This window comes from Hippocampus bargibanti, linkage group LG08 (assembly GCF_051943395.1).
Source record: "Hippocampus bargibanti isolate YZ-2025 linkage group LG08, ASM5194339v1, whole genome shotgun sequence".
In the NCBI taxonomy this organism is placed as follows: Eukaryota; Metazoa; Chordata; class Actinopteri; order Syngnathiformes; family Syngnathidae; genus Hippocampus; species Hippocampus bargibanti.
In genome coordinates, this window is record NC_142741.1 from 2041408 (window position 1) to 2066649 (window position 25242).

The 25242-nt window shown below is 39.4% G+C and overlaps 2 protein-coding genes across 2 annotated transcripts in view; both read left to right on the top strand.

The window, feature by feature from the left end:
* Positions 1 to 4118: 4118 nt before the first annotated feature.
* On the top strand, positions 4119 to 13001 carry tbr1b (T-box brain transcription factor 1b). Its single transcript, XM_089002461.1, has 7 exons — positions 4119 to 6512; positions 6544 to 7067; positions 7153 to 7307; positions 8879 to 9000; positions 9132 to 9290; positions 10263 to 10324; positions 11605 to 13001. Exons 1-7 carry the CDS (start codon positions 6375 to 6377, stop codon positions 12422 to 12424), a joined length of 1980 nt encoding a protein of 659 aa, XP_088858587.1. The 5' UTR covers positions 4119 to 6374; the 3' UTR covers positions 12425 to 13001.
* Positions 13002 to 15188: 2187 nt separating this feature from the next.
* slc4a10b (solute carrier family 4 member 10b) overlaps positions 15189 to 25242 on the top strand; it is a 28443-nt gene continuing 18389 nt past the window's right edge. The window contains exons 1-7 of the mRNA XM_089002456.1: positions 15189 to 15278; positions 17479 to 17520; positions 19295 to 19376; positions 20601 to 20753; positions 21854 to 21992; positions 23842 to 24002; positions 24971 to 25156. Of these exons, the coding sequence (XP_088858582.1) occupies positions 15231 to 15278; positions 17479 to 17520; positions 19295 to 19376; positions 20601 to 20753; positions 21854 to 21992; positions 23842 to 24002; positions 24971 to 25156 (811 nt within the window). The 5' untranslated portion in view covers positions 15189 to 15230. The remainder of the gene's footprint in view (positions 15279 to 17478; positions 17521 to 19294; positions 19377 to 20600; positions 20754 to 21853; positions 21993 to 23841; positions 24003 to 24970; positions 25157 to 25242) is intronic.

Here is a 25242-nt window from a genome sequence, read left to right on the forward strand (position 1 = left end):
GAAATAAACTGCTGTAAAATAAAGTTTTATTTACCTTTTTGATGGTCGTTGATGACTTATGGAAGGAGAGTCACCTTCCATAAGGACTGTTGGTAACTTAACCTCTGGTGCTGTTCGGTCGTGTGCTTCCGCCGAAGATCACTCCGCCAGCCGTGGTGGGTGTGTATTATGAAAATAGTGCTTATTATAAGGTTTCATTTTCATAAATTTGACGTTTGTAAGACAAAAAGTTTGTAAGTTGAGGTCTCACTGTAGTAGTCTTGGTGCAACACACAACAATTCACGGTTGCGTTATTTATGTGTTTTTCCTTCTAATTTTGCCATCAACAAAAAGGTTTCAGACCAAACAAGTACCCAAAATGCATCGTGTGTCGCTTTCTCGGTCAGGGGCGTTCCCTCCGTGACGTCACTTAGGGGATCGTCCTCAACTCGAAAACAAGACTTCCTGAATATTCAGCGCGAATCTTAAAACGTAAAATAGAGCTATTCGCGGTGGAATATTTGTCCAATATGCCCAGTCGAAGTCATTTGAAGTGATTTTACAAATTATGAACACAACTTGTCCGCAAGTGTCGGTTGTCCTTTAATTAAACACTTCACATGCATCGGGTAATGTCTCGGAAATCAAAGTTTATAGAGAGAGTGGGGCCATATTATGTTCCATTCACTTTGATTTATTGACGGAAATTGCGATGTGACATGTGGCAAACAACATATAAATAAGTTAAAGGCCATCTTAAATGCGTTTCCATGAAATTTTTAGTGCTACTGTAATATAAGCCACTACCTGTCATGAATTCCAAATAACCTTGGCTCTATCCTCTTAGTCCGGGACCCACTGTGCCTCATTCCTTATTACTGGGCTGACAAGGAAATGTTTACCCATCCGACAAGAGACATGCCATTCCGTCGGTTGCAGAAGGGAAGAGGGGGTTTGTGTGTGTGTGTGTGTGTGTGTGTGTGTGTGTGTGTGTGTTTGTGTGTGTGTGTGTGGGGGTGTTTAAAAAAAAAAAAAAAGCAATTTCACCTGACTGGAGTAGCGCGCTGTGTGTCCCCTACTGTATCCTTGCTGGCTATAATTTTGTTGTCATTTGGTGTATCGTGATCATGTCATTGAAGTGACAGAAGTGAGCATTAGGTAAAGTCCCCGAGCTGGTGTTCACTTTGGGTTCTTTTTCTTTTTTCTTTTTTTTTTTTTCTTCTTCTTCTTCTTCTTGTCATTCACATTGATTAGATTAGACCCAGGTGGCCTTCCTTCCTGCCTGCCTGCACACATTCCTTTGACACAACAGCAATAAGAATAGGGAGTGATGCCGCTTTTTTTATTATATTTATTTATTTATTTATTGATTTATTTATTTGTGTGTTTGTTTATTTATTTATTTATCAATCTATTTATTTAATTAGTTATTTTTTTTATTTGTATGTATTTATTTAGTTGTTTATCCATTCATCCATTTACATGTATGTATGTATGTATGTATGTATGTATGTATGTATGTATGTATGTGTATGGATGGATGGATGGACATTATTTTTTATTTTTTCATTTGTATTTATTTAGTTGTTTATCCATTCATCCATTTACATGTATGTATGTATGTATGTATGTATGTATGTATGTATGTACGTACAGACGGATGTATGTATGTATGTATGTATGTATGTATGTATGTATGTATGTATGTATGTATGTATGTATGTACGTACATACGGATGTATGTATGTATGTACAGTAAAGTCTCGTTATATCGATATTCAAGGGAGTCCGAAAAAATATCGATATAACCGGGACTATCGATATATCCGACCCTGTTTGCATGTAATTTTCTCCTTGCGTGCATAGAAATAGTATCGATATAACCGGGACTATCGATATATCCGATATCGATATAACGAGACTTTACTGTATTTAAATTGTTTATTTATTTCAACTGCGCTGGAATCTTTGTCAAATACGCTCAGTAGAAGTCATTTGATGTGATTTGAACAAATTATGGACACAACTTGTCCGGGGCGTCGGTTGTCCTTTAAATGTTAAGATGACTTGAAAATTTTGGTTTCCGTGAGATACACTAACGCACACACACACACTCACACAGATTGGTTGTGATCATCTCTGTGCTTTGGGCTAGTGGAATGAGATGAGCAAGTCTCGGGGGTATCCAGGTGAGATATCTTTCACAGGTAGCTTTATTAGTTGGTTCAAGGGATTTAAAAAAAAAACAAAAAAACATTGCCTTGATTAAAGATCAGAATTGGAAGTCAACTATAATCCTTTTAATTAAGCGACCTGAGAGCTTTCTTCTACTCGCTTTCGGGTCCGGACAAGCCCGTGCTTGCATGTTTTACAGCAATAGATTACCTGACCCTTCATCCTTACTGTATAATGACCTCTCTCGTTAGCGTCGTGCCATGTTCATTAGCGCCACAAGCTATGTACTCTTCGGTATAGACAGAAAGCCTCCCATTGTTCATATACTAAACAGAACTAAACGGCAGATTATAAATTAACATGTATTGGAAAGATGTTTGGAAAACTCCCAATATCGAATACCGATAAAATAAATCTAACAATAATTTTAATCTAAGACACTTAACAAATTTATGATTCAGAACATAGAAAGGGAAAGTGCTGTACAGTGATACCTCGGTTTACGAACCCCTTGGCTGACGAACTTTTCGGTTTACGAACGTTACATTTATGAACATTTTACCTTGGCATATGAACGTTTTTCGTACAGGGAGCTACCTCAATGAGTGATGTGTCGTTCGCGAACGAGCCTGTTCTTCTAACAACAAAATAGCAGCCGACTATTTTTGTCCTCTCTTCCCCGCCCACAGTCTTCAATTAAAGCCACGTGAGTTCAAAGGCAGAGTATAGACTGCAAGGTTAAAATATCCCATCAATCAGGCTCCACAAACAACCCGCACAAGCCATCTGTACACTTGATGCAAAAAGCTATCAAACCAGCTAAACAACACAATTGATGAGGAACTAGATAAAATTATGGCAGAGAAAGCACCCACAAGGCATCCTTCCTCAAGATGCTGAAAGAAGATTACGTTCCTCATCAAGTGTTTCATGCTGATGAAACCTGCCACTCCATTCCATCAGGCCATCGACCATCACAAAGGTAAAGAAAATGACTTTATTATACTTTACAGTTTATTTCTTTAAATATAATACTACAGCACATTCATTCTACATAAAATAAGGTATATTTTGTGTAGTTTTACAGCTTAGAAAAGTAGAAAATGATGTTTTATGGGGACCTGGGAACGGATTATTGTCATTTGAATGCTTTCCTATGGGAAATTATTTTTTGGGAGACACACTTTTCATCTTACACACTCTGTCTGGGAACCAATTAAGTTCGTAAGCCAAGGTATCACTGTATTTAACATTTTTCAGTCTATGGCTCACACAGTTCATTAGTACAAGACACATCCAGCAGTTCCCTGGCCCAAAACTGGCATCCACCTTCATTTATAAGCACTCCTCTATTAATAATCGTGCAATCCAGCTGTTAATCGGGATGATCTATTTGCCCCTACAAACCGAATGAAAGGCTGCATCAAAGTGCACAGCAGTCTGGATGAGATCATGAAACCCCCCCCCCCCCCCACCACCCCTCCATCCCCCACGACGGCATGTGTTACCTTGGTAATAAGCTTATTAGGCCGGAGACTGAGGTGTTCACTGTGCAGGCTTCGGTGCAGCTGCTCCCACTGTACTGTGACTTTGTCACTTCAACTACTATATATATAGTGAGACCTCAACTTACGAACTTAATTGGTTCCCAGACAGAGTGTGTAAGGCGAAAAGTGTGTATCTCAAAAAATAAATCCCATAGGAAACCATTAAAATGGGAATAATCCGTTCCCGGGTTTCCATAAAATATATTTTTCAACTAAATAAGCCTTAAAACTACACGCAACATACCTTATTCTATGTATAATAAATGTGCTATTGTATTGTAATGAAAGAAATACACTGCATTGTATCAGAAAAGTCACTTTATTTACATTTGTGATGGTCATTTATGGCTTGATGGAATGGCGTTGGAGGTCGAAGGTCAAAGGGAATTGCTGTTTGGAAAGAGAGGCAGGTAAATTGGGGTGCGTCTGTATAAGTACACAATTTTGCATCGGAATTTCCATTGTAGGGAATTGGTCGTTGCTATCATTTAGTGCACTGGTATCGAAGTCAAGGCCCGCGGGCCAAATCCGGCCCGCCACATCATTTTTTTCGGCCCGCGAAAGCAAATCAAACTTGTTAAATTCCATCATGATTGCTAAAATCTGAGCCAAAATTTCATATTTTTTTAAGTATATATAAATGAAACATATTTATAGATAGATAACTGCATAGCTAGCTTGCTAGCTAGATAGATAGCTGGATAGATTTTGAAGTGTACCTAATGAAATGGTCAGCGAATGTCCACTCAGACAAAATCAATGTGATTATCTTCTCTTTCAAATATTCAAAAGTCAACCGTGGCTCGTCCAATACGGAGCCTTTCCCTCGACTTGGTGTGACATGTCCCCGATATCCGTGCACCGGCTTATAACTTGAGCCCCGATGAAATATTCAGCAGTCCCGGGACTCATAAACACATCTTCAGTGGGACGCCGTGATTTCACGCTATATCACAAACATTTTAAGGCATCCTGTGCACTAAGCTGTCATGGGCCGTCTGTCATTGATGTGAATAATAAATCCCTTCCTGTCCTCCACAGACATACTTTGGCACTCATGGCACATAAATAGGTAAATAACGTGGGTAAAATGGCTAAACACGGAGATTAATAACCAACACTTCAATAACACTTAGGTCTTAAAGGACAACCGACGTCACTGGACAAGTTGTGTCCATAATTTGTAAAATGGCTTCAAATGACTTCTACTGAGCGTATTTTAATAAGATTGGATTGGATTTGCCTTTATTTCTCGCAGTGGAGAAATTTACATTTCACAGCAGCAAAGTGATGAAAGGAATGAAAGTAGAAAAACAAAACACATGAGCTGCTGAAAAGGCAGCCACTCTCGCGGCGCCGTCTTGAAGTCAAAAGAACAAAAAAAACTACCACATATAGCTATATTTTACGTTTAAAGACTCACAGTGAATATTCAGGAAGTCTTGTTTTTGAGTTGGTGATGAGGGACTGTATGTGACGTCACTAAAGGAACGCCCCTGACCGAAAAAAAGACACATTGTAGCAGTCCTTCCATCACATCAATGTATTTTGCTGTACTTGTTTGGTCTGAAAACCCTCATGTCGCACCCAAAAGCCACCAGAAGAGGGCGTCCAAACTCCATATAAGGAATTTGTCAGCCTGTGGAAACGGAGGTGGCCACAGGAGGTGGCCATTTTGTGCCTTTTTTTGGGTGAGAGATTTCCCCTCAATGTTGCCTCAAAATGGCACGGAATAAATTATTTAATCGATTGCAAGCATGTATGCTTTCCTCTTCAGAACTATTTGAATCATATTCATAACTGGATGAGTAACAAGAAAGCATATTCTCCGAATCTGAAGCCATTGTTTGGATTCTCCAGCAATGCAAGACGTATTGGCGTGACGTCACGAACTGGGGGCGGGACTTTCTGAAAATGCCCAATTCGCAGCTCAATTTTTTGCAGGTTTTGGACACTTTAAGTCATTTTTATTGGTGTTTTGCATTTGAATAAAAACATCATACTGTGTGTTTTGGGTATTTTAGATGCTATAAAACGTTTTTCTGATGTGAGTTAAGAAACAAAAAAAGTGACGTCGGTTGTCCTTTAAAATTGCATTTTCTGTGTAGCTCTCTCTCTTCTTTTTATTTATAATTGTATTTGATTTATTGCATTCTATTTGTGATTGTATTTTCTTTATTATAGTACCTAATTATTTGTCATTTTACTTATGGTTTTATTGTTATGTGCTTTGTTTTATTGTTTTTATTGTAAAGTGTCCTTGAGGGTTTTGAAAGGCGCTTAAAATGAAATGTATTATTATTATTATTATTATTATTATTATTATTCTTTTCCTCTGGGCTTTTCCCTTCAAGGGGTCGCCACAGCAAATCAGTGTCCTCCATCTTGAGAGGTTTGATCCGCATGTTTGTTTTGGCCAAGCTTTTACGATCGGATGCCCTTCCTGACACAACCCTCTATATTTATCCGAGCTTGGGACCGGCACAAGAAGACATATGTCCCTTTGTGGCTCCAGAAGAAGCAACTCGCTCAGTCACAGGCTCCCAAACACAAAATGGTCATCGGCACAGCAACATTCAAAAAAGCAAAAACTGTACTCACTTATTATTATTATTATTATTATTATTATTATTATTATGAAAGAGAGACGGGAGATCGTGATGGGTTGACTTATGAAAGTGAAGCTCTCGCCTCAGCCCAGTGACCCGACCGGTAAGCGCGTGCACGCGAGCATCTCACTTTCCCGCCGCGATGGAATGGGCGCGAATTCTTCTTCCGCCATCTCAAAGAACGCGGAGGGAAGTTCGCCCGTGAAAAAAAAAAAACAAAACGAAGAAGAAGGCCCCCCAGGGAAGGGAAATGACGAATGAGTCGAAGGCAGACACTTTCCCCGAGCCCAAGGACGCGCACGGGGGCAAACTCTCCCCTCCCGGCGGCTGCGAACACGGAGACGCCGACTCCCGTCACGGTCACACCCTCCATGGAGCAAGCGCGGGAGACAAGTGCAACTTTTCTCCGTCCGCGCTACCTCCGCCGTCCGCCATGTTCCCTTACCCGAGCCAGCACGCCGCCTTCTCCATCGGTAGCCCGGGTCGATACGTCGGAGCCTACAACGGCCTGTTGAGCAACACGACGGCGGCTCAGGGGTACCCGCCGCCGCCGCCGCCGCCTCCTCCGCCCGCCGCCGGCTACCACTACGGGCAGCAGTACGGTAGCGGGTACCAGGCTGGCGCCTTCTACCAGTTCTCCCCGGCGCAGGCTGCCGGTTTGGTGCCGGGGAAGGCGCAGGTGTACTTGTGCAACAGGGCCCTTTGGCTTAAGTTCCACAGGCATCAGACCGAGATGATCATCACTAAACAGGGACGGTGAGGAGCATTTGATTTCGAAAAAAAAACTACCTTTTTATTATTATTTTTATTTTTTTCTCACGCGGCGATCTTTATGTTTTAGGAGGATGTTCCCGTTTTTAAGCTTCAATATTTCAGGCCTGGATCCAACTGCTCACTATAATATTTTTGTGGATGTTATCCTGGCTGATCCAAATCATTGGAGGTTCCAGGGAGGTAAATGGGTACCTTGTGGAAAGGCTGACACCAATGTCGTAGGTAATAACTTCAAAGAAATACATATTCTTATAAGGATTTTTTTCTCGAGAGAGAGAAATGGCTGCCGCTGCTCACAAAGAAATACGTATTCTTATAATGATTTTTTTTCTCGAGACAGAAAAATGGCTACCTCTGCTCACCCCCACAAAAATATACGTGACAGTAAAGTGTCCTTGAGAGTTTTGAAAGGAGCTTATAAATGAAATGTATTATTATTATTATTATTATTAAATAGACCGATTTGAGTCATTAATGTACATCCCCAATTTGCATTATCTTCAACAATCTTTACTCCAATAAACGCCCACAAAACTAAAACAAAAATCTGCTTTTACATTGCGGCGATATGATTATTATTATTATCATGAAAATAAACGTCTAAATATTGACCACGACTAAAAAAAAAAAAGGTTATTTTTTGAGTAGCCATTTTGCCCATGCCTGTAAATATAATTATACAATTGCAGTCAAATAACACGTGCAAAGTTTAATTGAAAAAAATGCATGTAAAAAAATCATAATTTCCCATTTTGTCAACGTCTCATTTCTCATTAGAATTCTTTGCATTCTGAACAGCGAGAAAAAAAACTCAATAGTATTATTAAATATAATAATAATACATTTGATTTATAAGTGCATTTTAAAGCTCTCAATGACACTTTACAATCATCAAAACAAACACATAAATAAAACCACAGATTTAAATGCATTGCAATTTTGTTTCAAGTGAAAAATACATTCGAAGCACACAAAAAAATATTTTATAATGCTAAAAACATTTTTATTCAATTATTAAATCGGAATTTACACACTCAGAAGTCCAAATAATAATAATAATAATAATAATACATTTCATTTTAAGCACCTTTCAAAGCTCTCAATGACCCTTTACAGTCACAGAAAGGCATACAATATACATAACCCATAATAGACAAGCATAGATACTATAATAAATAAAATACAATAACAAATAAAATACAATCAATAAAATACAGATATAAATAGAAACAAGAGACAGAGCTACACTAGAAAATGCGATTTTGAATTGGTGGGTTTTGAGAATACTAATACAAATACTATGTAGGTAAATAATACACGTTGGAAAATTATGATCATTTTAATTTTTATTCCCCTTAGTTTTATTTTGGTAGGTATTTCAAATAATATTCATTTGTATTGTGCTTGTGTGAATAATGTAATAATAATAATACATTGTATTTTAAGCGTATGTCAAAGCTCTCAATGACACTTTACAGCTACAGACAATCATATGTACTATAATTAATTAAAATACAATCACAAATAGAATGCAATACATAAAATACAATTATAAATAGAAACGGAGAGAGAGCTACACAGAAAATGCCATTTTAAATAGACTGTATATGTATCTTCAACGCAAATTTTACATCCATGAACAGTCAACTATTCGTCATTTAAAAAAAATGTGACTATAAAGCAAACGACATCGTTAGTATTTCATAATCAAACGCATACCTCATTTAAAATGAATTCGAATTATTCTCCTCTTGTTTTTTTACTTGTCTCTCTATTGAATTTTACGATACTAGGAAATCGCGTTTACATGCACCCGGACTCACCGAACACGGGTGCACACTGGATGCGACAGGAAATTTCTTTCGGCAAATTAAAACTGACCAACAATAAAGGAGCATCTAACAACACGGGCCAGGTGAGATGTTATTGTTATTAGTCATAATTTCAGATATATTTAATCCCCAGACCCCCCCATCCCATCCATACTCCATACTCCATACTCGTCACGGAGTATCGCAAACGTCTGTTGCGCCGTTTTCGGAACAGATGGTAGTCCTGCAGTCTTTGCACAAGTACCAACCGAGGCTCCACGTGGTGGAAGTGAACGAGGACGGTACGGAGGATTGTAGCCAGACTGGCAGAGTGCAGACGTTCACCTTCGTCGAGACGCAGTTCATCGCCGTCACTGCCTACCAGAATACCGACGTAAGAAACCGCATAAGTGTCAAGTTTTACGTTTTATGGGAGAACCGTCAAGTAAGAAGAGAAAAACTCTAGGATCGGGTCGCCGCCAAAAACAATGGGATCGTCTCCAAGGTGAATGGATAAGATCGTCGACCTTTTCTTATTTAACAGGACACTCTGACGAAGGCGGAAGTAGACGCCGAAACATGTCAGGTATTTGAACACCGACAATACACTGTCTGGAAGATAAGAATCCGTTTTAAATTAGATAGCAAGTAGACAGGATGAACTTCATACAACTATAGATTATTTTCTTACAGACAGCGTGTTTTAGCTGTTCAATTACCTGACATGTTTCGGCGTCTACTTCCGCCTTCGTCAGATTGACGTAAAAGTTGCTGCAAGTGGATTTTACGATCTAAAGAGATACTTCAACACTGGCGGACGCGTGGGAAATGTAGCCAAAAACAAGTGTCGTGTTCCATTGACCAAACACGTCGTATCTTAGTGCTGATACAACGGCATCCCATAAAGTCACCAATGCTGAAATTCTCTTCTGCCATTTTCTTGTGGAGCACAACGTCGCGTCACAACATAATGTTAACAAATTAGCTTTGTTTTTAATTCTATCTCTGTTTTTATTCTCGAGTTGCGTTTGTAAGCTTTATTATCGCTTAATAATGGGAATTGTAAACAATAATAAGTAATACTCGATCATGTGTATATATTTTTATCGCTGCGTATACGGTCGATTATGAAAGCATAATATGCGCATGCGCGGTAAACAGCATTTCCGCTTGTGTTAGCGTTTTTTTTTATAATTTCAAATAATGTACGGCGTACTACAACTTTTATACGGGAATTGTAATCATTTATAAGGGCAGCTATTAGCCAAGGTTGACAAGTATAAGAATGAAACGCCCCCCCCCAAAAAAAAGCATTTCTTAATCGGTGAGACTATAAACGCTGAATGTATTATTTCTTCCCTGACAGATTACGCAATTGAAGATTGATCACAACCCTTTTGCAAAAGGATTTCGGGACAACTATGACACGTAAGATTTGCAAGATGGCTGACCACTTGTCGTTTTTTGGTGCAATAGGTTGTTATTCATAGAAATTATTGTAATTATCAATTTGGATACATATTTTTTTGCACACCACCGTTCATTACTTAATATTTATTGCCATTAATTGAGATGGCATTTCCAATTCCCCATGCTCAAATATATTGATCTGGCCTAAGCAAGTGGCCAGTGGTAGCATTTTATAATAATAATAATAATAATAATAATAATAATAATCATCATCATCATCATCATAAAACATTTCATTTTAAGCGCCTTTCAAAGCTCTCAATGACACTTTACACAGTCACAGACAAGCAAAGGTACTATAATAAATAAAACACAATCACTAATAGAATACAAGAAATAAAATACAGTTATAAATAGAAACAAGAGAAAGAGCTAGCTATCTGTCTATCTATTTGAGTTACTTCCGGGAACGCTGGCGTGTGTGGCTGCCGCTGCTCACCCGTAGAAAAAATATCATGTGACTGTAAAGTGTCCTTGAGAGTTTTGAAAGATGCTTATCAATGAAAAGTATTATTATTATTACTGTATTTATTAGCTAGCTAGCTATCTTTCTATCTATTTGAGTTACTTCCGGGTTGAGTGAACACTGGCGCGTGTGGCTGCCGCTGCTCACCCACAGAAGAAGTTATCCTGTGACTGTAAAGTGTCCTTGAGAGTTTTGAAAGGCGTTTATGAATGAAATGTATTATTATTATTATTATTGTTGCTTCCCACTCAACGCGGGTGTGAATGAATTCTAACAAAATAACTTGTTCTTGCTTTTTTGGGGGGGATTAAAAAACTAAAAATAGAAAATAATTATATTTTTAAAATTCAATGGATTGGATTTGGATCTTAAAGTTAAAAGAACAAAAAAAAACTAAATAACAAATATACCAACACAAAGACACAGAGAGTCGTTCATTCTTAAGCATTTTCTGTACCCTCTTTGTTACATGAAGCAGTTCGAGAAGAAAGAGGAGACAATCAAAGCGTCCTTTTCAGCAGTGGACCATGGACATCATGGTGGAATGTGCACGTCGAGTACAAGCTAAATTAAACTTAAAATTAACATTAACATTATAACATTAACAATAAAAATACAAAATCGACTTATTATGAGCTCCTTTGAGGTTTAGTGGGCGTCTGTCCCTAATAAAGTGTCCGTTTGATCAATTCCACGCGTTCCACGTTGGCCGCCTCGCGGTCACCTTCCCACTTTGGCCGCGTTTGTTTTGTTTTGTTTTTTTTTTTTCCAGCGTGTACACAGGCTGCGACATCGACCGCCTGACCCCTTCCCCGGGCGAGTCCCCCCGCTCGCAGCTCATGGCCGGCGGGCCTCGCTACGCCGTGCACTCCCCCTTCCTCCAGGAGCAGTTCGTCAGCTCGTACGCCAAATCTCGATTCCATCCCGGCGTCGCCGCCGGCGCCGACCGCGGCGTGCCCCTCGGCAACGGCTTCCAAAGCGACGAGCCCCCCGCGGGAGGCCCCCCGCAGCGTTGGTTCGTCTCCCCCGCCAACAACCGACTGGACTTCGCCGCCGCCTCGGCGTACGAGGCCGCCGACTTCGCCGGCAACGCCGCCACCCTGCTGTCGTACGCCGCGGCCGGCGTCAAGGCGCTGCCCTTGCCGGCGGCGGGTTGCTCCAACCGGGCCCTCGGCTACTACGCGGACCCTTCCGGGTGGGGGGGACGCAGCCCCCCGCAGTACTGCGGGGGAGTCGGCGGCAAAGCGACCTCCGTGTTTCCCTGCTGGCCGCCAAACTCCATCGGGGGGAGGAGCAACTGCCTGGCGGACGAGGGGGACTCTGTCCCCGCGCCGCGTTCGCCCGTCGCCTCGGAGGACGCCAAGGCCAAAGACGCGACGACCTCCGAGTCGGGGTGGATCGAGACGCCGTCGTCGATCAAGTCGATCGATTCGGGCGACTCGGGCATTTTCGACGCCGTCAAGCGGAGGCGGATGTCCCCCTCCACCACTCCTGTGCCGGACACTGCGTCCCCGCTCAAGGCAGACCTCCTGAGGGAGGACAAGGCCTGCTCCAAGGACATTGGCTACTACAGTTTCTACCCTACCAGCTAAATCGATCAATCAATCCATCAATCACTCTATATCTCGCTATCTTGCTAGCTAGCTGGCTACCTAGCTAGCTCTCGCTCACGCTCTTTCTTTCTATCTCTCGAGCTAGTATGCTTTCTAGCTTGCTTGCTTGCTACCTAGCTAGCTAGCTTGCTTGATAGCTTGTTTGCTAGCTTTCTTGTTAGCTTGCTTGCTTGCTTGCTTGCTGGCTCGCTTGCTTGCTAGCTTGTTTGCTAGCTTGCTTGCTTGCTTGCTGGCTCGCTTGCTTGCTAGCTTGTTTTCTAGCTTTCTTGTTAGGTTGCTTGCTAGCTAGCTAGCTTGCTAGCTATCCATCCCGAGAGAATGAACAAGAACATGAAATTATGACAGTTCACATCCACTGTTAATAGCCAAAAAGTGTACATTATCCACCATTTACATCTTCCAATCATGGCCACTGTAAATAGGAATGTAATTTATATAAAAAAATATTGATTATTGGTGATTGTGATTGGATGCACCCGCCAATTACACGCACAATGTCGAAATTAACAAATGTTATGTCATTTAGACTGAAGTGATATTGATTTGTCTTTATATACACACAGTACTGTATATACGCATATTGAGAATATGGACATGTTTTTGTGTAGCAAAAATCTCATATTTTGTACTTAATCCAAAAACCGTAGGCTGCCAAATGTTTCTGTAATGCGGATCACTGCTGCATTCGTGATAAGTGGTTGAAAATATCGTATATGTACTATATATATATATGTATGTAATGTGATTTTTAAATGCAGTCCCTTTTTGTTGTTGTGAAAAGAATAGACTTCATTGAAATGTCATAGAAGCAAAATAAATTATGTTAGGTTTACCACCAGGTTATGTATAAAACGTGTTAGCAAATTATGTTGAAGTGTGTTCCTGAATGCATCACTAATTTAAGATGCTCCATATTAGTTAAAAACTGATTTTGAAAGGCCATGTTTTATAATTTGGCATAAAAAAATAAACAACAGTTGTAATTTAGGACCTCCTGAAAGTGTCAAGGTATGACACTTAGACAATGAACCAAAGTGTGAATGCAGAACATTGTTATTCAAACTCTTGTTAAACAATTTGAAATATATTTTATGTGGAAAACAACATCGAAACATTTTATTCTTAAGCACATTCACATTCAAAAATCCACTTCTGAAGTAATAATGAATCAAAATACACACAAAATACACTACTTTCGATTTAAGGGCGACGGAAAGTGACGTCACATGACCAACGTCCTTAATTTACGAAGAAACAGCGAGTTTTCTGCTTCTGGTCACGTGATGCTCGGAATGGAACGGTGACGTCACTTTCCGTCGACAGCAGGTGTCGGTACGGCAGAAAAATGGTAAATTGAAACTTTGACTTGTCTTCCGCTTGAACGTTTTGAAGCTGTTTTTCCACGGACAGTTTAGAATGTGAATTTTTAAAAATACTTTGAGGGTGCGTGGGGCTATTTTATCCGATAAACAAGTCTTCAATTGCTCGTTTTATTCCAAGCACTGTGTTAGGACTGCCTTCAATGTGCCTTTAAGTTGTTATTTTGAGGTCGAGTTTTACTCGGTGGTTTATGTGTTTGTGTCCGAGTTTGAAGGAAGCGGCAATCTATGGAGCAGAAGTTCCCAGGATAAAACAGCAGATGGCGACAATTGCACCAATTTTGCTGGGTCAGGTGTGTTCAAACGTTATTAAAAAAAGCTTCTGTTTGAGACCGCTTCAAGGACACCCGACACCTTTTTTTTTGTTTCCTAACTGACATCAGAAAAACGTTTTATAGCATCTAGAATACCCAAAAAACGCAGGCTGATATTTTTAGTCAAATGCAAAACACTAATAAAAATGACTTCGTGTGCTAAAACTGCAACAAATTGAGCTGCGAATTGGGCATTTTCAAAATGTCCCGCCCACGGTTCGTGACGTCACGCCAAGACGTAGAGAATCAAAACAATGGCCTCAGAGAGTTCAGATTCGGAGAACATTCTTTTTTTTTGTGACTCATCCAGTTTTGAATATGATTCAAATAGTTCTGAAGAGGAAAGCATAAATGTTTGCAATCGATTAAAGAAGTACTTGTGTATCAATTTGAGCTATCAGGACTCCAATGTAGCGTCCCAGAAAATGCACAAGATGGCGCCCAAGCTCAGTTGGAAATGGGCTGATTTGTGTGACGCAACCTGTCCGGAGGCGTCGCTTGTCCTTTAATGTCGCATACGGCTACTTTCGTTTTTTGTCATACTAAAATAACATGAAGAAAAGGCATATTTTTTTTTACACGAGTACTGGTTGAAATTAATTTCAATAATAACAGAAATGGGGTAATCCCCCCCCCCCAATTCTTTATTGTCACTGCCAAAGTGTGTCAACTCCCAAGAAAGTACTTTCCGCCAGAAACCGGGATTGGTTGAAATTTGGAATGTTAAATTGGTATCCCCCGAAGATAGTCAAAGTCAGCTTTATTGTCAAATATGCTCATATGCATGACATACAGCACATATGAAAATATTGTCCTCTCGCACCCAGCGTGCAAGGCACTTCTAATGACTTTAACAAACATGCCAATTTGCCGAAACTAATCAAGCTAATATTTGAAACCGCAGATGGCCATGAATGAAAGGAATAACTCACTGGTCAACATGACCGTGGCCATGTGACCATCTTGGACTTTCTCTCTAGCTTTCTATCCCTTCCATTCACTGGATTACACGCCGGCTGGGCTCATCATCATCATCATCATCATCATCATCATCATCATCTTCATCCTCATCGCCACCCACGATACTGCAAAATGGACACGGACGACCAGGGAGCACACATGGAGCCTCTGCTACCCACGGTAAGCTTTCCTTTTTTATCTTTTGAGTGGAAAAAATCGGGACGTGACAGAACAGAATGGAAAACTTTATTTTGTGTGATTTATTTTCAAGTAGGGGAAATGAAGCTTTCTTGTTTGACCATTTTTATGACTGTTTTCATTTTTTGAAAATATTTAATCACATATAAAGTACAGTGATACCTTGGCTTGCAAACTTAATTGGTTCCCAGACAGAGTGTGTAAGGTGAAAAGTGTGTATCCCAAAAATTAATTTCCCCTAGGAAACCATTAAAATGAGAATAATCCGTTCCCAGGTCCCCATAAAACAGACTTTTTTGGCTAAATAAACCTTAAAACTACACAAAAGATACCTTATTTTATGTATAATAAATGTGCTATTGTATTATATTTAAAGAAATAAACTACTGTATAATAATTCATGGCTTGATGGAATCACGTGGCTTTAACCGAAGACTGGGGGCGGGGAATAGAGGACCAAAACAGTCGGCTTCCATTTTCTTGTTAGAACGGGCTAGTTTGCGAACGACGCATCACTCATTGTGGCAGCTCCGTGTGTATCCCCAAAATAGTTTGTATGCCAAGGTAAAATTTTCATAAATTTAACGTTCGTAAACTGAAAAGTTCGTAAACCAAGGGGTTCATAAACCGAGGTATCGCTGTATTCTGTCATTTGTAGCACATAGGAAATCCTACAGTTATTTCCTACCAGATGGTGGTGTTTTTTGTTGCATATTTTATATTCAATACAAAGCTATGATGCCTTTTTAGAATTTTTATGTCTCATAATTTTCATACAGATTTTTTTTTAGATTAATTTCCGAGCAAGCTCAACGTGAACCCCTAGCCAGTTGTACATATTATAAAAATGCTTAAAAAATATTTTTTCATAAAAGATATCCGGACAAAAAGTAACTTTCCACAAAGTAAAAATGCAACATTCAACTTTATGCACTGACACAGGGATTGCATAACTTAATATTTAAAGGACAACCGACACCATTGTTTTGATTCTAGAGCAAGGCGTAGACGTCCTGGCGTGATGTCACGAACAAGGGGGCGGGACCTTCTGAAACTCGCCATTTCCGAGGTCATTTTGAAGTAGTTTTGGGACACTTGAACTCATTTTTATTCGGAGTTTTGCATTTGACTAAAAATATCAGCCTGCGTGTTTTGGGTATTTTAGATGCTATAAAACGTTTTTCTGATGTCAGTTAGGAAACAAAAAAAAAATGGTGTCGGTTGTCCTTTAATATTTAAGTCTCCTGTGGTTCCATCGAGTTCGTGAACTCTCGGTCAGTCCCGTTTGACCATTTTGATGGAGATTTGTTGTCATCAGCTCTTTGCCATTTACAGTACATCCAAGCAGCTTTTTTCCCCCCCTTTCATTTAGCCGACGGTTTTAAGCATTTGGCTTTTTGGCGCTGAGCTTCTGTGCTCTTTTCTGGACTTGTAAATTTGTGTGTGTGTGTGTGTGTGTGTGTGTGTGTGATTGTAGGGCTAGTCTTGTGAGGACCGCTAACATTTTATACCATACAAAGTGAGGACAATTTTGACAAGTGAGGACCTTTTGGCCGGTCCTCACAAATTTTTGATTCTACAGGCTTCTAGAGGGTCTCTAGATGCATGTGTTAAAGTTTCAGAGAGGTCCTCACAAATTCACCCAAAATGATTTTTTTTGGTGTGTATTTTCATTTCACTTGGATACACACACTTTTTTACTCACTGTGTGTGTTTGTGCTTGGTTAATGAGAGGAAAAAGTTCATACCACAAAAAGTAAAACAATATTTTAACCAAATTCATTACAGGAGTGAGGACTTTCAATGTACCCATTCAGAAACCTCACTCCTGCTGTTATTTCAGTTTCAAGTCCACTTTTTATTTCTTTGTTTTTAAAGAAGTTGAAGTGGGAAATGGGGTGACATTTAGTGTTCAAATGTAACGCTAGTTCTTCTCTAAACGTATCAGCAACGGTGGTTCTCACTCCTTGTCTGGAGTTATCTGGACCTCACAAAACCAGTGAAACAGGAATGTGTGTGTGTGTGTGTGTGAGTGAGCGCGCGCGAGCGATTTCATGCTTTGGCCACAAAACACAAGGTCATCTAAAAATTAAATTTTACAGTTAAACTGGCATGTGAAGCTAAAATAAAATATGGCAAAAATGTATCCTGAAATTAACATTTTGCTTGATTTGTCCTGCAGGTCACTTCCCCTTTTGGCTCATCGGTTCGCCGTAGAAGTTTGGTGAGTAAAATTGTAATTTTTTTTACCGTTTGTGTTTATGAGATTTCCAGGGTTAATACAGTGGAGTATAATAATTTCAAAATACAAAGATCTTCACCTGTAATGTTTTTTTTTTTTATCATCTGCTAAGAACGACGGATATCTTGCTGAAGACTGTGACTGTCTCCATGTGATGTATGGCATTGGATTAAACTGCCCTCAGGTGGATAATATCGTGAGCTGTGCAAGTCCATTGATCGAATAAGCAAACAAACAAATAAATAAAATACATACATAAATAAACAGACAGATAGATGAACAAATCAAGTACAAATAAATACATACACAAATAGATAACTAACTAACTAACTAACTAACTAACTAACTAACTAACTAACTAACTAACTAACTAAATGAATAAATTGATACATACATACATCGACTGACAGACAGAAGGATGAATAAATAAATAAATCAATAGACTATAGACAGATAGATAAATAAATACATACATAAATACATCCATAAATAGATAAATAAATGGACAAAAAATAAATAAATACATAAATAAATAAACAGACTGACAGATAGATAAATACATCAATACATAAAGACATGACATAAATACATACTGATCCAGTGACTGTAAAGTGACCTTGAGAGTTTTGAAAGGCGCTTAGAAATGAAATGGATTATGATTATAAATAACTACATAAATAAAGACATAAATAAACACATGCATAAATTGATCAATAAATGAAAAAAAGACAAGCAAATAAATAAATAAATAAATAAATAAATAAATAAATAAATAAATAAATAAATATATACATAAATAGAGAAATAAATGGAAAAAAATGAATGAATGAATAAATAAATTAAATAAATGTAAATTTCTCCACTGTGAGACTAATAAAGGCATATCCAATCCAATCCAATTCAAATAAATAAATAAACAGACTACAGGCAGATAGATAAACAAATAAAAAAAATACATACATAAATACATCCATAATTAGATAAATAAATGGACAAATAAATAAATACATAAATAAATAAACAGACTGACAGATAAATACATCAATACATAAAGACATGACATAAATACATAAATAAAGAAATAAATAAATTCATACATAAATACATAAATAAACACATACATAAATTGATAAATAAATGAAAAAAAGAAATAAATAAATAAACACTGACAGCCTGACAGATAAACAAACAAAATAACTAAATACATACATAAATTGTGAATATTTTTACTGTCCTACATTCCAGTGGTCATTTTCATTAACAGAAGCTAATAAACATACTGTATTTATTTATGTATTTATTTATTTTGATTACGGGCAGTGTAATCTGTCCATGCACTATACTAGTCTTTATTTGTAAACAGATTAACATTAAACTGTCCAGCCATCCGGGCGACATCGGCTTTAAAAAAAAGAAGAAAAAAAAAAGTTCATTACGGAAATGCCTCGATAGTAAACGCTGGGTCAAGATGGAGATTGACACCCAGTGGCGGGCTTTAAGGATTAAGTGTTCTGAACGTGTGTGTGTGTGTGTGTGTTGTGACATTGATGAACAAACATACACTCAACGGTGAGGAGGTTGCGCTTAGGAGAGTTTCACGCCTTTATTGGATGGACAGGAAATGATGTCATTCAACGAATTCGGGTTTCTCAAGTTATTTCCGCTACATGTCACACACATCACTGAGTTTTCTCACTTGGATTAGATTGTTGAGTCAACAGACATTTGAATGTGTGTGTGTGTGTGTGATCATTAGAGGAGTGATGCTGAAGCTGTCGTGGACACAGGAGGAACACGCTCGCAGCAAAGTACTAACTTCGAACCGGAAGAACTTGAAGGTAGCGCAAGGTTTTATTTCATTAAAAAAAAACAATAATACATTCTTCAGTGTACAGTGATACCTCGGTTTACGAACCCCTTAGCTTACGAACTTTTCGGTTTACGAACATTAAATTTATGACAATTTTACCTTGGTATACAAACTTTTTTTCGGGATACACACGCGGACCTGCCTCAATGAGGGATGTGCCGTTCTAACAATAAAATGGCAGCCGACTGTTTTGGTCCTCAATTCCTCGACCCCAGTCTTCGGTTAAAGTCACGTGATTGGTCACCGCATATAGCTCTATTTTCCGTTGTAAGATATTTTACGTTTTAAGACGTTTTAAGTCCTGTTTTCGAGTTGGTGACGATTCTTGATTTTTGGGTATTTTAGATGCTGTAAAACAGGGGTGTCAAAGTCATTTTTTGCCGCGGGCCACATTGTAGTTGTGGTTTCCTCTCGAGGGCCGTTTAGACCCATTAGAATGTTTAAATCCCTCCACATATTACATATAGAGCACACAGCAAATTAATGAATACCTCGTTTTCAAATCTGAAGTCAAGAATAATGACTTTTATTGTGGTTGACATCCAAAAATATGACATTTTGGCTGAGATTTTAGCAATCATCGTGCAATTTAACAAGTTTGATTTGCTTTCGCGGGCCGAAAAAAATGATGTGGCGGGCCGGATTTGGCCCGCGGGCCTTGACTTTGACACCTGTGCTGTAAAACGTTTTTTTTTCTGATGTCAGTTAGGAAACAAAAAAATGGCATCGGTTGTCCTTTAAGTCACAAGTCACAATTTCCTGGCCAACGGCACCCTCTAGTGGACGTGTCGTAACGTCACACCACACTCGCAGCTGATTGATTCAGACGGACGTAGCATAACTGAAGGCCTCGGACTGACATGCACGGCCTGCAACTGCGTAAATCTGGTAGTGGTTCAATTTGTTTGCATAAAGAGGTTCCTGTCATGCTATCTCATCATCACATTGATAGCTTGAACAGTCCACTTCATTAAAAAGCTCATGAACGAACCCAAATCCAACATGTATATGGTAATACAATACATTTAAAGGACAAAGAGGTTTTGCTCATCCATGATGAATATCCGTAAAGCTCCTCAACGCCGATGGACGTACACACAGACGCAGATTCACACACACACTTAAACACACTCACATAGCTACGATTCCATTCGATGGTCCTTCTAATACCGCGGAACATTTTTTTTTCCAGGCCATAGGACTCTGTACATCGGGGTTCACGTCCCTTTGGGCAGTACCAGACAACGCAGCCATCGAAGGCACCGTCACCATGGTAACAAACACAAACGAAGGAGCCGGGATCGCCCGCTCCCATTGGTGGAGGGGCGAGAGTCTCCTTTCTACGGTACGAATGACCTTGAATCCTGTTTTTTTTTGTGTTCGTGTTTTATTTCACTTTGAAATGCATTTTAACTCATTCACTTCCATCCATAAATTTATTCAGGAATTGAAACTATGACCTCTGGCCATGTTTTTCCCTTCCACAAGGGGGCAACATTTCCCTGTTTTTTTCATCTTCGCGCTTTGTTGCAGCTTCAGCTGTTGTTAAAGCGCGAAATAAACCAATATTTATGTATTGCATTGTATTTTGGACAGCCGCCCCCATTTCAAGCACATATAACTCCAGACCCATGTCATTTAGGAATTAACTTTTTTTTCTCATGAAAGAAGAGACTCTAAGGTTTTTTTCACGCTGAATTGAATGTTTATGTAGTCTTAAATCCCAATATTTTGTGGGTCCTGCAATGTAATAATAATAATAATAATAATAATAATAATAATAATAATAATAATAATAATAATAATAATAATAATACATTTCATTTATAAGCGCCTTTCAAAACTCTGAAGGTCACTTTACAGTCACAGGTTAAGTTTTTTTGTGGGTGAGCAACGGCAGCATTCACTCAACCCGGAAGGAACTCAAATAGATAGAAAACTAGGTAGCTAGCTAATAGATAGCTACAGTATTTGTGAATCATTGCTCTACATTATACTCAAATTTAGCTGTTCATTGTACATATAAACAAATGCTCCCCTACTTACGAACATTCAAGCGACGAACAACGGTACATACGAACATTTTTGCGGTTATGTATTGTATTGTATTTTGTACAGCTGCCCCCATTTCAAGCTCAAATAACTCCACATCCATGTAATTTAGGAACTATCTCTATTTTATGATGAAAGAAGAGAGTCTAAGATTTCTTACACTGAATTGAATGTTTATGTCGTCCTAAAAGTCAATATTCTGTGGCACTGGAGTGGACACATTTTTGCACCTGTCTGGCAGTGAATGAGTTAAAGAGTTCAATGTCAATCATAAGAAAATGTTAAACTTTTTATATCAAATTTTAACTCGTTAGAAGTTGAATATTTTTGTTGTCCCATTAATTTTGTCCATATCGCTCTCTCACGTGCCATTTTCATCATTTGCGTTCCCAGACACTCCCTCCCAGAGAGTTCAGTTCCTCTTGGGAATGGAAGACGAGGATGAGGAGCACATTCCTCACGACCTCTTTACGCAGATGGACGAGATTTTCCTGAGGGAGGGCGAAGATTCTGAATGGAAGGAGAGCGCCAGGTACATTTGAAATTTGGGAATTTGAAATCTCGACACATGAGGCCCGAGATTCAATACCAATGGCATCTGGGTGCCTAAAGATGACGCCAAAGCACTACTTTTATATGAGACACGTGTTAGCGTCTTTATGGCAAGCCGATCCCTTCAGTTTACGTAGCCACACGGCACCGAGATCCCAAAAGCACTATTCTTCTACTAGAAAGGGCTTTGGAACCATTTTTGGGCACATTACAGTCCCGGGCTAAAGCTAATTAATGTTTTAGGAATTGATTAATATGTTGAATTGGTAAGATGATGGAGAATAAGAAGTTATCATATTCCAAATTTTCATGCTGTCGTATGCTTAGGCAACATGTGTGACTCGAATACACAATTGTAGCACAGACAACCTGGGGTCAATCTGAGGTCAACAGACACAGCTTGTTGAACTGTCATCTTCATCTAGGAGATCTGACAATGGAGAGAATTTAGGACTTGGTTAACTCCTTCGTTAGAAAGAATTTAGGACTTGAAACTCCTTCACAGGAAGAGCTCATTAGCCAGGTTACAAATTTATCAATTCATGGAAGAGACAATGTTTTATTGCTTACAGCTGTTCGTGCTTAGAACTCAAGAGGCGTGGTATGCTAATCAAGCAAACTACGTTTTACTAATGTATCACTTTAATTTGCATATACTCTCAATAAATAGCTTGGCAGAGGGCTGCAGAATTCAGACGTCTGTCATGAATGGCTGCGTCTCCTGCCGGCAGTAAAGACAATCTTTCTGGGTCCGAGCCTTCGTCCACAGTGTCCGATCGAACATCGAAAATACAATGCAAATAAATACATATTGGTTTATACAGACGCTCTCCAACTTACGAACGAGATATGTTCCGAACGGTCGTTCGTAAAGTGAATTCGGTCATAAGTTGCTTCAGTGCTATATTTTGTATGGAATGTTTCAGGCTTATATAAGTACAGTAAAGTCTCGTTATATCGATATTCAAGGGAGTCCGAAAAAATATCGATATAACCGGGACTATCGATATATCCGACCCCGTTTGCATGTAATTTTCTCCGTGCGTGCATAGAAATAGTATCGATATAACCGGGACTATCGATATATCCGATATCGATATAACGAGACTTTACTGTATGTTTAACCTTTATATAAGTATGTAAGTATGTTTAACCTTTATATAAGTGTTGTTTATGTTTAACCTTTATACAAGTATGTTTAAGACTTGTATGAGTAACCTGTATTGGTTTCTACAAAAAAATAAACACTTAATAAAATGTCTGCTCTATAAAGATATGTACATGTACAACTGGAGAGAATACTACATATGTTACTACAAAAATGTTCATATGTACCGTTGTTTGTAACTCGAATGTTCGTAAGTAGGGGAGCGTTTGTATAGCGCTATAACAACTGCTGAAGCTGGAACAATGTGCTAATATCGCAAAAAAAGGAAAAATGCTGCCCCCTTGTGGAAAGGAAAAAAAAACACTGCCAGAGGTCTGACCAGCGCTTTATCGGCACCCAAGCATGAAAAAAACAAAACCCGAGCAAATTCGCGAAAGGCGCTCTACCTCAAATTTTCAATTCTCGAATAAATTTGTGAATGCCTGTAGAAAAAAAGCCTTTTTTCCCCCAAAAATTACTTGACATTGCTCATTTATCCATAAAACGGAGACATGCTGTATTTACACCTCAGCCACGACAAAAGGCAATACGTTGCTCTGCTAAATGAGTCAATGTGATAGAAGGAGCGATCAAAACGAGAGACGCGTGGCTCACGATCCAGATGGCACGTCGCTTCCCCCACCCCACCCCGTCTTTTATCTCCGTGCGGCTGTCGTGGCAGGTGGCTGAAGTTTGAGGAGGACGTGGAGGACGGGGGAGAACGATGGAGTAAACCCTACGTGGCCACGTTGTCGCTTCACAGCCTGTTCGAACTGCGCAGCTGCATCATCAACGGCACCGTGCTGCTCGACATGAGGGCCGGCGCCATCGAGGAAATCGCAGGTGGAGTACGGCCCCCACGTGCACGTGAATTCAACAAAAAATACATGACAGTGATACCTCGGTTTACGAACCCCTTAGCTTACGAACGTTTCGGTTTACAAATGTTACATTTATGATCATTTAACCTTGGCATACAAACTATTTTTCGGGATACACACGGAGCTGTCACAATGAGTGATACATCGTTCGTGAACGAGCCCGTTCTCCTAACAAGAAAATGGCAGCCAACTTTTTTTGTCCTCTATTCCCCGCCTACAGTCTTCAGTTAAAGCCACGTGATTGGTCAAGAACGTAGCAGTGAGGCGAGGTGGTTTAAACATTAGAGTGACAGGCAGACAACAGAGAGAGAGTGTGAAAATGGATAGAAAACAGTGAAATTTGAACTCGATTCAACTTTGATAGTTCAAAGGCATAGTGTAGACTGCAAGGTTAAAATTCCCATCAATTCGGCTCCACAAATAACCCGCATAAACCATCTGTACACTTGATGCAAAAAGCTATCAACCTTGCTAAACAGAACACAATTGATGAGGAACTAGATAAAATTATGGCAGAGAAAGCACCTACAAGGGATCATTCCTCAAGATGGTGAAAGAAGAAGGCTACGTTCCTCATCAAGTGTTTAATGCTGATGAAACCGGCCACTCCATTCCATCAAGCCGTCAACGACCATCACAAAGGTAAATAAAACGACTTTATTATACAGTACAGTTTATTTCTTGAATTACAATACCATAGCACATTTATTATACATAAAATAAGGTATATTTTGTGTAGTTTTAAGGCTTAGGAAAGTCGAAAATGATGTTTTATGGGGACCTGGGAACGGATTATTCTCATTTTAACGGTTTCCTACGGGTAATTATTTTTTGGGCTGCACATTTTTCGCCTTACACACTCTGTCTGGGAACCAATTAATTTCATAAGCCAAGGAATCACTGTATTTCACATTGTCTCTTTTACGTTAGACATGGTACTGGACCACCAGGAGCTTTACTCGCCGCTAGGCGACGAGCTCCGAAAGAAAGTGCGTGAAGCCTTGTTGAAGCGACATCATCACCAGAATCAGAAGAAACTGGCCAATCGCTTGCCCATCGTACGTTCCTTCGCAGACATGGGACGTCGGATGTCAGACATCCACCTGGACAAGAATGGTGAGGACCACGCACGATTCTCCACGCCTGCCGCAGATTCGTCTCGGTATCATCCAGGGAGATTTAGCGCTTCTTTTCTTTATGAT

Coding starts and splice junctions, on each gene's coding strand:
- tbr1b (XM_089002461.1), top strand. CDS start 6,375: ATGAAAGTGAAGCTCTCGCCTCAGCCCAGTGACCCGACCGGTAAGCGC. Junction 7,308..8,878: donor GGCTGACACCAATGTCGTAG/GTAATAACTTCA, acceptor TTACGATACTAG/GAAATCGCGTTTACATGCAC. Junction 10,325..11,604: donor TTTCGGGACAACTATGACAC/GTAAGATTTGCA, acceptor TTTTTTTTCCAG/CGTGTACACAGGCTGCGACA.